The 14,328-nt window shown below is 38.4% G+C and overlaps 1 protein-coding gene across 1 annotated transcript in view; it reads right to left on the bottom strand.

Moving 5' to 3' along the window:
* Window positions 1-9,739: 9,739 nt before the first annotated feature.
* The window catches only part of gna12a (guanine nucleotide binding protein (G protein) alpha 12a), a 51,291-nt gene continuing 46,702 nt past the window's right edge, over window positions 9,740-14,328 (bottom strand). Inside the window, exons 3-6 of the mRNA XM_030144866.1 lie at window positions 13,832-13,882; window positions 13,546-13,746; window positions 13,017-13,223; window positions 9,740-10,332 (exon numbers count right to left, since the gene is read on the bottom strand). Coding sequence (XP_030000726.1) covers window positions 10,171-10,332; window positions 13,017-13,223; window positions 13,546-13,746; window positions 13,832-13,882 — 621 coding nt within the window. The 3' untranslated portion in view covers window positions 9,740-10,170. The remainder of the gene's footprint in view (window positions 10,333-13,016; window positions 13,224-13,545; window positions 13,747-13,831; window positions 13,883-14,328) is intronic.

The raw sequence follows: 14,328 nt of genomic DNA, 5'->3' as shown, positions 1-14,328 counted from the left end.
AAGTATTAATCCAACCTCTTCTCTATTTATTTCAAGTGATATGCTGCTTATATGTACGCATTGGACAATATATTGCATTGTGTTTTTTTGTTTTGTTTTTATTTTTCTTAAGAAAAACTTCCTTTAGATGTTCCTTCTTATTGTCTGGACTATGACAACAAATTGATTAAAAACATTATAATAAAGAAATGTATTTTTCCTGAATGCAGAGAACCTTATCTTACAGTACAGTAGGAACTGCAGTACCACTTTTCACCATCAGATGGAGACATTTGCCTGATGTATCTTCCTCTCTCAGCTCCATAGTATATAGTGATTGTTAGCAGAGATATAAAGTACATGCTCCATAGTTATTTATATATGCTTGCATGTTTATCTGCATCTATGTGTTTATCCATGTGTACATCCTGACTTTAAGCCTATGCTGTGCAAAAGAAAACACTTCCTGTAGAGTGGAAAAGATGCCAGACATCACCAAGTTAATTCCACTGTCAGTGTGAACTAAAACAGAAGTGGTTTAATGACGTGAGCGCCTCGAGCCGAGGGATGTCTCACAGCCAAATCATCAGCTAATGACCTGCTGGTTGTTTATATTTCACTGTGTGATTCAATGGTCTGGTCAGCTCCTGTGTGTGCGCGAGTGCAGGGTCTGAGAGGCAGAAACAGAGGGAGTACTGGGCTCATTATTAAATATCAGAGTTCAGCTGTAGGCCCAATCAAAACAGCCTTAGGGAAACATCAGCTTAACCAGAGTCATGAGACCAAACTCACTCACACACAAGCTGCAGAGTGTACACACACACACACACACACACACACACACACACACACACACACACACACACACACAAATGAACATATGTGAGGTACTCAAGACTAGTTAATTAACAAAACCCTCTGAAATGTGGCTGTTATTTCTAATTTATCTAATGCTCACAACTAGAAAGAGGTTCTAATATATGAGTTGTGACACTTATGCAAAAGTCACGCAGGCTAATTAGTAGTGAAGCATAGCTAAAGGGTTAGCAGGTTATTTCACTGTGGTTTCTGGAATAATCCAAAGCAGTCATACTGTGGCTTCGAAGACCCTGCCATAATTTCTCAAATGGAGGCCAGTGGTTGAGGGTTCGCTTGGTTTTTGCAGCGTAATAGCTGTTGTGTTTGCAAGTCAAACCAGGTGGCTAATTTTATGATGCTTCACCATGTATGTGTGTTGGTGTGCTTCTCTATAAACGAGTGACAAATGAAAGGGAAAAAAATCATAATGTATGAGGCTGTATTTTTTTTTTTTTTTTTTGTTTAGTTTTGGACACTGATAACTTTAGGCATTTGCACTGTTGGTCAGAAAATTCCAAGATTTTGAATATCACTTCATTATCTTATTTTCCCAAAAAAGGAAAAAAGACATAGCTAGCATTAGCATCACGCAAAGCTAATTACTTTTCCCGTACAGTTTAGGTACTTCTGATAGCTTAGCCCAGTGGTTCCCAACCTTATTGGGCTTTTGACCCCATTTTAACATCACAAATTACTGGCAAAACCAGATATTCAAAATGGAGACTTTTTGTTTTTGCTAAGATTAATTTGTTTTTGATCATGTAATAGTTGGCTATACTATCAGATTATTATTATAAGATTATATTATAGACAATTAATACTGAACAAACAAGAGCTCAAACTCTGAATTATGAAAGAGCTGCAGCATCTGAAACTGACCACAATGAACATTTGAAAGATAAACAGTACCACAGTGCTTCAGTTTCAGCTTCACAGTTTGTCATGTCTTTCATGGATTGTGATTGTCTCTCTCAACTCACCATATATTTTTTGTTTGTAAGGTTTTTTGTTTTTTTTTTCTGTATTTTTATCAATTACTAGGAATTTCAGGTGACCCCATTTGAATTCCAGGTGACCCCACATGGGGTCCCGACCCCAAGGTTGAAAAACACTGGCTTACCCTATATACTAGCTGTTTCATCTTGCTTCCTCCACAGTTTACTGAAAACCAGCTAGTCTTGGCTAACCTGACTAGTTGTATTTAATGGAAGAAAAACAATAAAAAAAAAAACCCATGGATATCCATTGCAATAAAGCAAACAAGTGAATTTAACTCATTAATTATAATTCAAAATAGAGGGAAGCACATTGCTAACATTATCCTCATACAAAGCTAATTACTTTACCTTTTATGTAAAGTTTACGTATGTTAAGGGATGATTTGAGTGATGGGCATGTGTCTCACACAGTGGGTGGATCACTAATGATTCCTAGAAAAGAAAAACAAACAAACAAACATTCTATTGATTTTTGGAGGAAAGATTGTTAGTTTATCTGAGCCAGAACTTTCCAATGCCAATCCCAGTGGCCATCAGTGGTATTACAATTTTACTTGTGCAATAACTTAATTTTGGAGAAGACATCCTTGCCTCTTGGTGAAAATTTAATAAATGTCTCATTCTAAGGCAATGAAAATGCAATTTTCAGGTAAGCATAAGCAAATTAAACAATAGTAAAAGCATAAATACTATTATTCTGCCATTAGCTACCTGTTGATCGTAGTTTTTGGCCTCACTGGACAAATATTTCATAATAACCTCTCAGTATTCATGAGAAAAAGGAAATTAGAACTCTTGGTTCTGTTTAGACACTAGAAAAGCGACAAATGGTGACAAATGGTTTTGGCTGATCACAGATGTTTTCCTGGAGGTACGTGCATGAAATAAATGCTTGACAACTTCAATTACTTTTCAGATTCCTGCAGACGTGACTACTGCTCTGCTCTGTGGCTTGAAGCAACATGGAAACTCCACTATAATGTAATCATTTAGTCTCAGTTTTCTACAACATCTTCACATTTAGTCTTTGGGGAGAGAAGAGAGAGCAGCAGAAGGATGGTGCATATCCTCAGATTTTGGTGCCCCCCCCCCCCCCCCCCCCCCCCCCCCCAAGTTTTCCATCTCTGGCATGTGCGCAAATATAATGTTTAATTAAAAAAAAAAAAAAAAAGTAATGGAACAAAAGTGAGAATTATCAGTCACATTTAATTGAAGTATTACACTGTTTTTGTAATGATAGTACAATGTAAAAGAGCATAACACACACACACACGTTTCAGTGCAACAGGAGGACAAAATGTCCTGTGTCTGTGCTTCTATAAACCAAGGCTTCCTTATGTTTCAGAGACCACTGGGGATAGATTTTTCTGCTCCCTGCTTTCCCCTCTCATCTCCTTTGTAGGATACCGCGGGAGGCTGGTTTGGGTTTCTCTGATGTGTGTGTGTGGAGGAGTGAGGGGGGAGGCAATCGAAACAGGCAAAGTGGGGGTGGGGGGGGGGGCGCTGTGTCATTCTTACAGTCTCTCCATTTTGGGATCAGGACAGGAAGTGGGCTCAACAAAGGAAACATGACCTCCTCCCCCTTCTCCTCCCTCCCTCCCTCCCTCCCTCTATCCCTTACTTTTTCTTGTCGTCCCCCCTTCCTCTCTTTGTCTGCCCCCACCCCCCCAGTCTGCGTCCACCCATTCAGGGTCATGTCTGACTGTTTCTCCCTCGCTGGCTGTCACATGTGTGTAGACTTTAAAGCAAATTCAATTGGCTGCTCTTCCTTTGTAAATAAATCTATGTTAACCAGTGATTTCTAAAACAACGCTGGAGCTCTGGTCTGGTTGTTTCTGGGCCTCCTCCCTCTCTCCTGAGGCCTGTGGTCTGTTATGTATCAGAGCTGCTCTGATTAAAAGCCAAAGCAAAGGTCAGACTCTGCTGGGTAACGGAGATATCGCCTGCCTTCAGCTTCACTGTTAAACCCAACAGTCTGATGAGCTTCATATTACATTATGTGGAATGAGTTTACACTACGGCTCCATCAGATGGACTTCACTTATCAACTCACTGCTCCTTTACACATTCATCATACTGAACATTACAGTTTGTTGTGCACCTTACAGTTTAATTATACAGGATTTTAATCAGTTCTGTTTATATACTTCTAATTTATGATGTATAGTGTGTTTCTATCTATCTATCTATCTATCTATCTATCTATCTATCTATCTATCTATCTATCTATCTATCTATCTATCTATCTATCTATCTATCTATCTATCTATCTATCTATCTATCTATCTATCTATCTATCTATCTATCTATCCCTCCATCTGTCTAATCTGCAGCTACTTCATAAATCACCTAAAAAAAATACCTGTGCATTATTTTTTTTCCAAGAAAAGCTTCACTGGTTCTCATGTGTGCATTCAAACCGGTCTCTTCATGTTTGGTTTAGGGTCATATTACCATGAAATTAAGTAGATATGGGTACTGTTGCATTTTTGACCTGATTCCTAGTTATTAGGAAGTTTTTCCCAAATAACAACGTACCCATGGGAAAAATATGAAAAAAAAAAAAATTTCTTTAAATTTCTGTTTAACATTGCAAATAATGTGATCACACTGTTATAATGCCATTATTAAAACTGAACCATGGTAAAAGGAAAATAATGTAATTTAAGAATAACACTTAAAAAAACAAAGTTATCTGGACATTATGAAAAAGTACTAGGGCCACACTGTGGTTTAAACCTGATATTTTGGGGAAAAAAGTCAAAATACAATAAGAATAGTCAATACTTGGGAGAAAAAAGTTGTATTTTTAGAGGAAAATAGTTTAATATTTCATAAGTTGTCAAAATTCCCAGCTGACTTAAACGCAGCAGTCTGCTAGCTGTGGTTTGTGTTTGATAAGTGAGTACTGTAACCAACAGACTCACTGCCGCATAAATTCTTAAATTCTATTTAAAATATTTCATAAATATAACATTACAATTTTATTCTTCTAAAAATTAAACTTCTGGTTATAGAAGACCTTTACTGCCATATTATGACCCTTTTCTCACTGTACTAGAGTTTTTTGTTTTTTTGCTTAAGTGTATCTATCCTCACCCATAGGATATCCAGCGGTGGTGTTTGAGGTAAAACTATTATATCCCTGAAACTCCATTTCAGGGAAATAATTATATCAAAACAGAGAAAACCAAAGAAGAAGTTACTTTTTCAGCAAAGATATCAATAACTGAAAATAAAACAAGTATCTTCAACCACTGTCATTGATCCAGCTCCATGGGTTTTACTGGTGAATCAATAAAGATCAAGACGATGACAGTGTTTCCACGGTAACCATGGAGCCTCTGAACATCCAAATGGGTCATATCTGATGACCATGAAAAGATGACAAACTGTATTTCACGCCAAATATTTACATGTATTGATAGGACTGATGGATAAACAGTTATTAAACATTTTAGATCAGTAGATGCTTTATGTACTAAATCTATCTATGTGGCTGTTTGGGTCTTTTTTTGAGCGTGAATTATACAGACTCAAACCCCTCTTTAGTCCATAAGCTTCTCTCTCATTTCCACCTTCATTTCTCCCACTTCACTTTCCAGCTCACAGGGTCTTGACCTCTTTGCTTTTTGTTATATATACACACACAGACGCCCACACAGAAAAATAAAGAAACAGCATGTCAGCAAACGGCAGTGTATTTCACCACAGAGCACAGAGCCAAGGCACTGGGAAACAAAAAAACAAAAGCAGAAGACCAGAAGTGAGTGGAAGCCTTTGTGGTTCTCCCCTCGCTGCCTTCATCCTCTGCTTCCATCCTGTTTGCCTTTTAAAGTCTGTTTATTTGTTTCATTGCCTTCCCCCCTCCAGACATTTTCCTTTTTCTCTCAGAGACTTCCAGTGCAATGACAACGCTTAGGAACCGATGTAAGTGGAAAAGGTAGATTAGTTTAACAATTATCGTTACAGCAATATTACAGGTACAGTGATACTGTTAGGCAGAGTGGTGTTTTGTATTGTAAAGTTACCACATTACACACAGTGTCAGTTACACACGTACAGTTTTCTATATACAACAGGTATAAACATGCACAAAAGGCACAAATGACATATTTTAACACAGTATTAGTACAAAGGCTGTGGAAGTGCTCATGATTCGCCTCATTACCCTGGAGGCTGCTGGGAGGAGCAGTCCAGCTGTGTACCAACATCATCCACATCAACGTTTTTTTTTTTCTCCTCTAGAAAACAATTTACAAAAGTCTGACAGCTGAAAGTATGTGTTCCTTTCTTGGCTGGCACCACATATGTGATATATTATATGGCTGAGAATAAGCTTGGCAACAGTACTTTTTCTTTATGCTACATTAACGTTTAAATTGGTGAAAAAGTATTCACCACTAATGGTTATTGTTCATTAGTGCTTAATATGTTGAGTCTTGTTTTAATTAAATGTTATTTAAAATGGTGGAAAATAACATCAGTTTTAAAGAGCCAAAGGTGACTTCAAATTGCTGCTTTCTTGTGCAACTAACAGTCCTCAAACTCAAACATTATAAATTCACAATTATATTTCATGTGTTGGAGAAAGGCTGCAACTCTCATATCATTTCAAGAAGCTGGAAAAGGCAAAATGTTGGCTACTTGATTCATTTTCTGTAATAAACCTGATATCCGCAGGGTTAGAGATATTAAGAAATTAATTTAATTTTCCAAAAGAATGCTCTTGGAAAAAAAAACAACGTAAGTCTTAAATACTTTGTTGTTGCCTGCAGGTATTTTTGGTGTCAAAAACACTTCTGCCAGGTGGTTTGTAGCAGACTGGTTAAAGGTGAAGCCTCCCAGGTCTGACTCCAAAAACACCTTAAAGTGGCAATTTGTAATATCTTCAGCTTAAAATTTTCAAAAATGAAATATATAATTATCAACAGAGGGTGAAAAAATAACATTAAGTTCAAAGGTGTTAAATGTATTACAAAAATAATTACTGAAGTTAGCAGGCTAATTAGCTAACCCCAATATATTTCATCTTGTAATACCACATTCTACCTCAAGAGGCACATTGAGTCAATAGTATTCTGTCCTCAGTTCTCAGAAGAAGAAGTGGTGCTGCCCAGAAGGAGTATTCTAACATCTTGTCAAATGTGTGGAAGTGCAGGTAGTGTGAGCTGAGCAGTAAACACAACATAACAGTAAACATATCATGGCTGAAGCTCTTGCCAAGTGACCATTATCACCTCCACCACCTGCCTCTGGTTAGAAAGAACATTTGGTGGAAAAGGAAAGAAGCGACTGAAATAGAACCAACATGTGAGTAAACATCAGCATTACTCCCTGGAGACAGTTCTAGGTGAGTAGTGATGCTAAATGTTTCTACTGGGCTGGTACTTTGGCTAATGCTAACGCCAAATGGAACTTGGCGAGCCTGTCCTGACAACACAGGATGTCTTATACTCAGAATCATAAAAGGTCGAACTCTGGGGTGTCAAACTTACAGCCTGTGGGCCAAAACCAGCCCTTTAAATAGTCCAATCTGGCCCACAAGTTGAATTTGTGCAAAAAATAACTAAACTTAAACATGCAGTCCTTTTAGTTCAGGGGCAAGATGTGATCAGATGAAGTAAAATAATAGCACAATAACTTACTAGTAATAATAACTCTCAATTTTCTCCTTGGTTTAATGTGAAATAATAAAATTACATTGTGAAAATATTTACAATTTTCAGACTAAAATGTGCATAAGCTGAATAAATAGGAACAACTTGAAATTTCTACAGAAAGAAAGTGCAATTTTAACAATATTCTGCCTGTTATTAAATGTTTTGTGCATTTGTAGATCCACTACGATCTCCTAAATTGTGTTAATAATAAGCTGAGACACAATATTGTTGAAATTGCACTTATTTTTCTGAATACATTTCAGGTTCTACATGGTAGCTTAGGTTATTCATATTTTCATAATGTCATTTTACTTTTTTCACCCACTCTAAAACAGTTATATATTTGTTAATATGCTTATTATTTTACTGGTCTGACCCATTTGAGATCAAACTGGGCTGTATGCGGCCCCTGAACTAAACTCTAAGTCATAGAAATCACTATGGCTAACAATTCAGCATGCTAACAAATGCATAAAATAATGTAGAAAAGGCAGAAAGAAAAGACCATTGGGGATATCAGCATTGTTCTAGACATAAAATTCTAATGAAATGACTAAAATTACAACATATTAGGTTATCATCCACTGAAAATGTAACTTCTGTCACATCCTGTTTGGCTGTTGTTGGATTAAGTCATAACAATTGATGCTAAACTAGCTGACTAGATTTGAAGGAATTCCATAGCATCCTGGTGCAGACTGTGTTAAGTAACTGTTACTTTCTAAGTATTGGGGCTATTCATAACCTTCAGCTACCATAGCTTAAGAAGATAGTAACCACATACAATTACTGACAGTATTAAAATGTTTTGTAAGTTACTTTTTGGAGAAATTCAGCTTCCCTCAGTTGATAATTGAAGTTAATTTCTGAGTTTTAATCTTGGAAATTGTACCTTTAATGGTTCATTCTGTAAGATTTATGCTTGTTGATGTGCTTATGTGAAGCCGCATTCTGTTTTTTCTGGAAGCAGGTCATAGTTGATGTTTGCTAACTTTACTCCTAACCTGATGAGTGTGTCAGATGTCCAGGGTTACAGCCTGTACATTGATTTTTATGTAGAGGAGTCAGGTCTGTTTTTCTGTGAGAATCCGTACACTGACTTCCTATTTCTTTCTAGTTACTGTTAGTTCAGAAACGGAGTGAGCTAATGTCAACAAACAACTAGCTCCCATCATAACAGCCACAAAAACTTCCCATATGAACACAAGCTGGTGCAAGTCTTATAAAGTGAACCTGTTAGACATTTATCTGCTCATGTGCTGTAAGGAGTCATAGCAGCAGTCATTTGACAGTAGATAGGAGAGAATATTCGACTGGTAAAATCAAATGAATTGCTGGTAACTCGACAGGTGTTTTGGTTTTTTTTACCATCTTTTGTGCTTTAACCAGTCTTTCAGCTGAACCAACATCCCTGGCTGTAAGTGGCGAATTTAGAACAACTACTGGCAACACGAGAATAAGGTCATTTACAGCTCAACGCTGTCATTCTGTGCTCTTCCCTTTTCTCTACGACTGCAAATTCAAAGGACAAAAGGACAGAAACAAGCAGTGAAACACTATCCCCCAGCCGTTTTGTGAAGGGAATACTTAACTTGTAACATGCTTCAGGTGAAGTTTTGTCTTTGTGGTACTTTTTTTACAGGGCGATAGACATAAAGGACAGAGATGAAGCATAATTCATGCAAAACCTTGAGCTGTGTTTATGTTTCTTGAACCCAAGAGGAGTCTTTAATTTGACGGTCGACTGTTTCTGCTGCTGAGGAACCAAGATGAACAATCTCCCTATTGTGCAGGAGGAGAGGAGAGGAGAGGAGAGGAGGAAAGGAGAGGAAAAAGGAGGAGAGGAGAGGAAGAGAGGAGAGAAAAGGAGGAGAGGAGAGGAAAGGAAAGGAGGAGAGGAGAGGAGAAAGGAGGAGAGGAAAAAAGAGGAGAGGAAGAGAGGAAGACAGGAGGAGAGGAGAGAAAAGGAGAGGAGAGGAGAGGAAGAGAGGAGGAGAGGAGGAGAGGAGAGGAGACAGTGCTGAGAGCTTGAGAGAGATGGATCTCTTTCCTCTGTTAAAGTTCATTGACAGGAACACTTGTGCAACCTTATCACATAACACAGCATATGACCAGTACAGACCCAAACCCTCAGCCCTCTCCCTCAGTCACGTGTAGAACATTTTTCAGCTCTTATTCTTTCTTCTTATCATTCTCTTTACTCACACAGCATAGATCCGGCTGTATTTCCACAAGCAGCAGCCTGACTTTTAGTGACAGGGTTGTCATTAGTCATATATACAGATCCAAGGAAAAACACTTTCAGTGCTCATGTAGCAAAGTTTTTTTTTTTTTTTTTTAAGTTCACCTGTTTATGCAGGCAAGCATGCTATACCAGAACAAGATGGCCACTGTCCTCCCAGCATATTTTTACAAGTTAAAAACAGGGTCTTGTCCTGGTGACCCCTTCCACAGTGGACCCCCAAGGGCTATCGGGCTCAGAGTCACCTCATATCTCCACAGGTTCAGAGTTCAAAGTTCAGTCAGATCCATTCGACAGGTCAACTGACTGCTCCACAGGTCAGTGTTAATATGCACTCATGGGCTGCAGTGTCGGAGACAAGTGGTCCTGCAGGCGCTGATTCATGGCTGATTTCACAGTTAACAGTCAGAGGGGTGTGTAGTGTTGAAGGTCACTGCAGCATGATATCTTTAAGGTTTTCCTGCAGGATGGTGTCCTTGACAGCGTGGAAGACAAAACGGATATTTTCTGTATCTACTGCGGTGGTGAAGTGGTGAAACAGTGGCTTTCCCCGGTTTCTCCTCTTACGGCTGAACGACTGCACGAGGAACGCCTGTAAGACACAGAGGAGGGACAGTGAGCATGTGTGCACAAGCTGGTTTACATATGTGTAGGCAGATGAAAGTGTCTCCTGGAGCTGGAACGATGTTACAATATTTATGAATAATTTAAACAATTTGGAAAAAAGGCTCAAAACAGCAATCCTAACATAAACTTAAAGGGGTCATATTTTGCTAAACCCACTTTTATTAGTCTTTGTTTCATTTATTTGTGTATTTGGACCCTAATAGTTCAAAAAGTTTGAATTTCAACCCTCCAGGTGCTGCAAAGCTATCTTTAGATTCATTCCGGCAAAAATCGAGTGGATTTCTACAACCTGTTTCAATTCCTGCTTAATTTGTTATGTTTTATTACTAGTTACATCACGACATTTGCACATATAAGGTCAAGCCTTCTGACGAACATTTCTCAAAGTACACTATAATTGTTCGTCAGCAGCAGTGGTTGTAGTCCATACGTCCATATGTCCAAACTTTGAGCCGATTACCTAAAATGTTCAGTTGTTGGATGAATTAACGAAAACGAGTGCCTGAACGGGACAGAGAGCATGATCAACAACCTGGAGGGGGTGGGGTGTGAAGTGATTCATTTGCATTTAAAGGGCCAGCGCTCAAAACGACCTTTCTGGTGTCATTACTCAGAAATATTGTTGAAGATGGACCTGTGGAGTTGAATTAATGAAGAATTCAGACCCAAGCATAGCATTTACAGTTTATGTAGACTAGAGGGAAATGTTTTAAAATACATAATTCCATTTAAAAAAGCAAAATATCACTCCATTAAAGGGCTCTGTGTATTATTATTTCATACTCTCAACAGCAGAGGAATGTCACGTACCAGAACACACTTTCGATGACCAAAACCGCCAACATATCAGCTCTGTGTATCTACAGGCTGTGTCAGTCACTGAATAAAGTATAGAGCTCATTGTTTACACACATCTGTATTATGGTATCATCACGTTTTCTTCTGCAAACAAAAACTCATACATACCTATTTTGTCGTTTTAAATAAAAGTGTGCTGAACAACTGATAGTTTACATTATAGCTCTGTTAGCTTAGCTCTGTTTTTAGACACAAAACAGCCACAGTAAAACCAATAATCACCTCTGTTTTCTGTACAGTTTGTGTTGTCAGTAGCTGAACTAAAGATCTGTTTGGAATCCAACAAACAAGGTCAGAACTGTCACAGTTTAGTCTGAACTATGGATCAACAAATGACAACTTAGCAAAGACAATAACATCCCATAATAACTTTTTACCTTCATAAGACTCAGAATCAAACTCACCCATGTAGAAGAAACACTGACATTTCACAATCAAACTCCATTCTTTTCATTTAGAGCTGTGTCCGGTGGAGAAAACAACAGTGACAAGCTTTTATCACAGAATCATTTTTTTCGGATCTAAAAGTTGTTTCTTAGTGGTTCTCATCCTATCTGATCAAATTCTGACACTTTGGTCAAAGGCCCCAAGGCATTAGTTTTACCTCCCACTGGAAGACTGACAGAGTGTCTGGCCTGTTGCTGTAAATAAATTCAGTTCCTATTGCTACACTTCAGGATTCTTTACTCTGAACACTCTAATGATACTTTTAGGTCATAATCAAGTATTTTAAAGTAGTAATACTCCATATAGCACCTTTTAGTAAGTGTAATTTAGTCAGGATTTAGTATATCAAAGTCAGTGGCGGCTGCTCGTCTTTCAGAGAGGGGAAGCTCATTGTCGGCTTATATAAAAAAAATTGTCAAGCTATTTAAACATAAATTCAGCCCTCCATTCCTTTTTAAGAAAATGGTCAGTGACCTTATCGTACCAAGTAAACACAAAAACACTGAAATTATGTTAAATTGAAACAAGGAAGTACAATGAGTGTGTTTTATTTACAGTGCAAGAAATGAACAAGTAATTTCGTAGTGGTTTCTCTCTTGATTTCACAGCAGAATGTGCGACAGTATTAAACTGAACTGTCAGTGAAGGAGTAGATCTCAAAATAGCTGTCAATCAAATGGGATTCAGCTTTTCAACTGATCTTCCAATCAGCACGTGGAAGCCCGGCGTTCAGCCCGGCTGAGCTCCGCCCACAGCTCCATTCACCCCAGAGATGCTGAGTGTCCGGAGGCGGGACAAAATCGTGGCATTTATCCAATTATCGTCCAGTTTTGAGGCAATGAAAAAAACTGTTCCACTCGGTCCCATTGAAGTGCATGGACACTGAGCATCTACGGGCAAATGCACTGAGCAGAGATCGAATGAGAAAACAGCGCAACGGGAATGTATGAGAAGTGAACAACATCGAGTCTGTTGATTTGTGATAAAGCTGATTCTGAACGAACTCGTCTGTGAGATGAACGTGTTCTAAGACATTTGTAGTCAATGAAATGTCAACACAACTGTACAGATTTAACCATTTAATTTTTGTAATTTTAGGGGAAGCCGAGCTTCCCTTGCAGTCTATGAGAAATGGCCTCTGATCAAAGTATTGAACGAATAGGAGAGGAATTATTTAAGCTGCTTCATTCTCTTGAAGACATAAAAATCTGTTCAAAAGTTTCATACAGTAGTTGTTGAGATATTTAGTTTGGACCAAAGTGAAGGAGCAACAAACTCACTCAGACAACTATAGTGCAAAGTAATGTAATTCACATTACCAAAATGTCTCAATAAAGTTTATACCTGCACATCTTCTAGTCTGCGTGGGTCTCCTCTGAACTCTGGAAAGTTCTTGCGGATGTCTACTGTACGAATCTTTTCCACTAGCAGGTCTGTTTTATTGAGGAAGAGGATGATGGACACGTTGAGGAAGAGCTTGTTGTTGACGATGGTCTCAAATATGTTCATACTCTCCACCAAACGGTTTGTCCTGCGATCTTCCATCAGGACCTAAAATCACACACACAAACACACACATTATCCTTTGGTTTTTATCTGTGCACCAATTAGGTATTCAGACGTCATCATATGACTGTTGATTTGAGCCGGAGCCACAGCTGAGGGAACAATCAACTTTCCTCAACTGACCACAAAGAGCACTTTGTTTAAACCTCAAATGTTGTCTCTGCCGTGTATCTTGTCCATTTCGTAATGCGAGAGTCAAGAGAGAAAAGAGAATAATGATGAGCCTGTCTGATATTATGTGGAGGTTCCACATAAAGTCCTTTACATTACCGTTACATGAACAGATTTGTGTGTGATTCAATGGTACCTGGTCGTACTCAGATGATGACACCATGAAGAGTATGGAGGTTATCCCGTCAAAACACTGAAACCATTTCTGCCTCTGAGACCGCTGCCCTCCAACATCCACCATCTTGAAGGGAATCTTTTTGATGACAAAGTCATGCTCAACAATGCCTTTGGTCGCCTTCCTCGCAAACAAAATATCCTGTTTGCTTGGAATATAGCTCTGAAAGAGGAAGATGAAGTTTTATTATACAAAACGGAAGGGATGAAAAACATCATGTTCTTTTTAAACGACCAGAATGACTCACCAGTTGGCCAATCCGATCCAAGTTATCCAGGAAGTATTTGACTGACTCACTCTGCAGATATGAAAGAAAAAAACATTTACAGTCACATAATGGACTTGAGTCATCCTGTTACACATTAATGATCAAATTAATCAAATTTAACATTTAATCAGATTTTCCTGGAGGCTGTCATACTGTGGTTATTGATCATCCTGTACCAAGCCGAGGGTATTGTTTTCTCATGTCTGCCTCTGTTTAGTACAGTATAACTCACAAACGGACGCATCGATCTTTATGAAACTTGGTAGGTCTATTGACTGAGTGGACGTCTAGAAGTGTTTAGGATTCGGTGCTTCTAGCTTAATAATTAATGGAACTGTGTATGAAAAACGGTTTAAAATCTTTACAATCTTTATTTTTTCCCCTTGTGCAGGGTTCATATCCCTTCTTGGATGTGTAATATTTAATCCTACATCTATAGGTGTTGATTTCATGGAGGATGAGGGGATGTGAGATCT

This window comes from Sphaeramia orbicularis, chromosome 1, assembly GCF_902148855.1.
Source record: "Sphaeramia orbicularis chromosome 1, fSphaOr1.1, whole genome shotgun sequence".
Classification (NCBI taxonomy): Eukaryota; Metazoa; Chordata; class Actinopteri; order Kurtiformes; family Apogonidae; genus Sphaeramia; species Sphaeramia orbicularis.
This window is presented reverse-complemented; position numbering and strand designations above follow the sequence as displayed.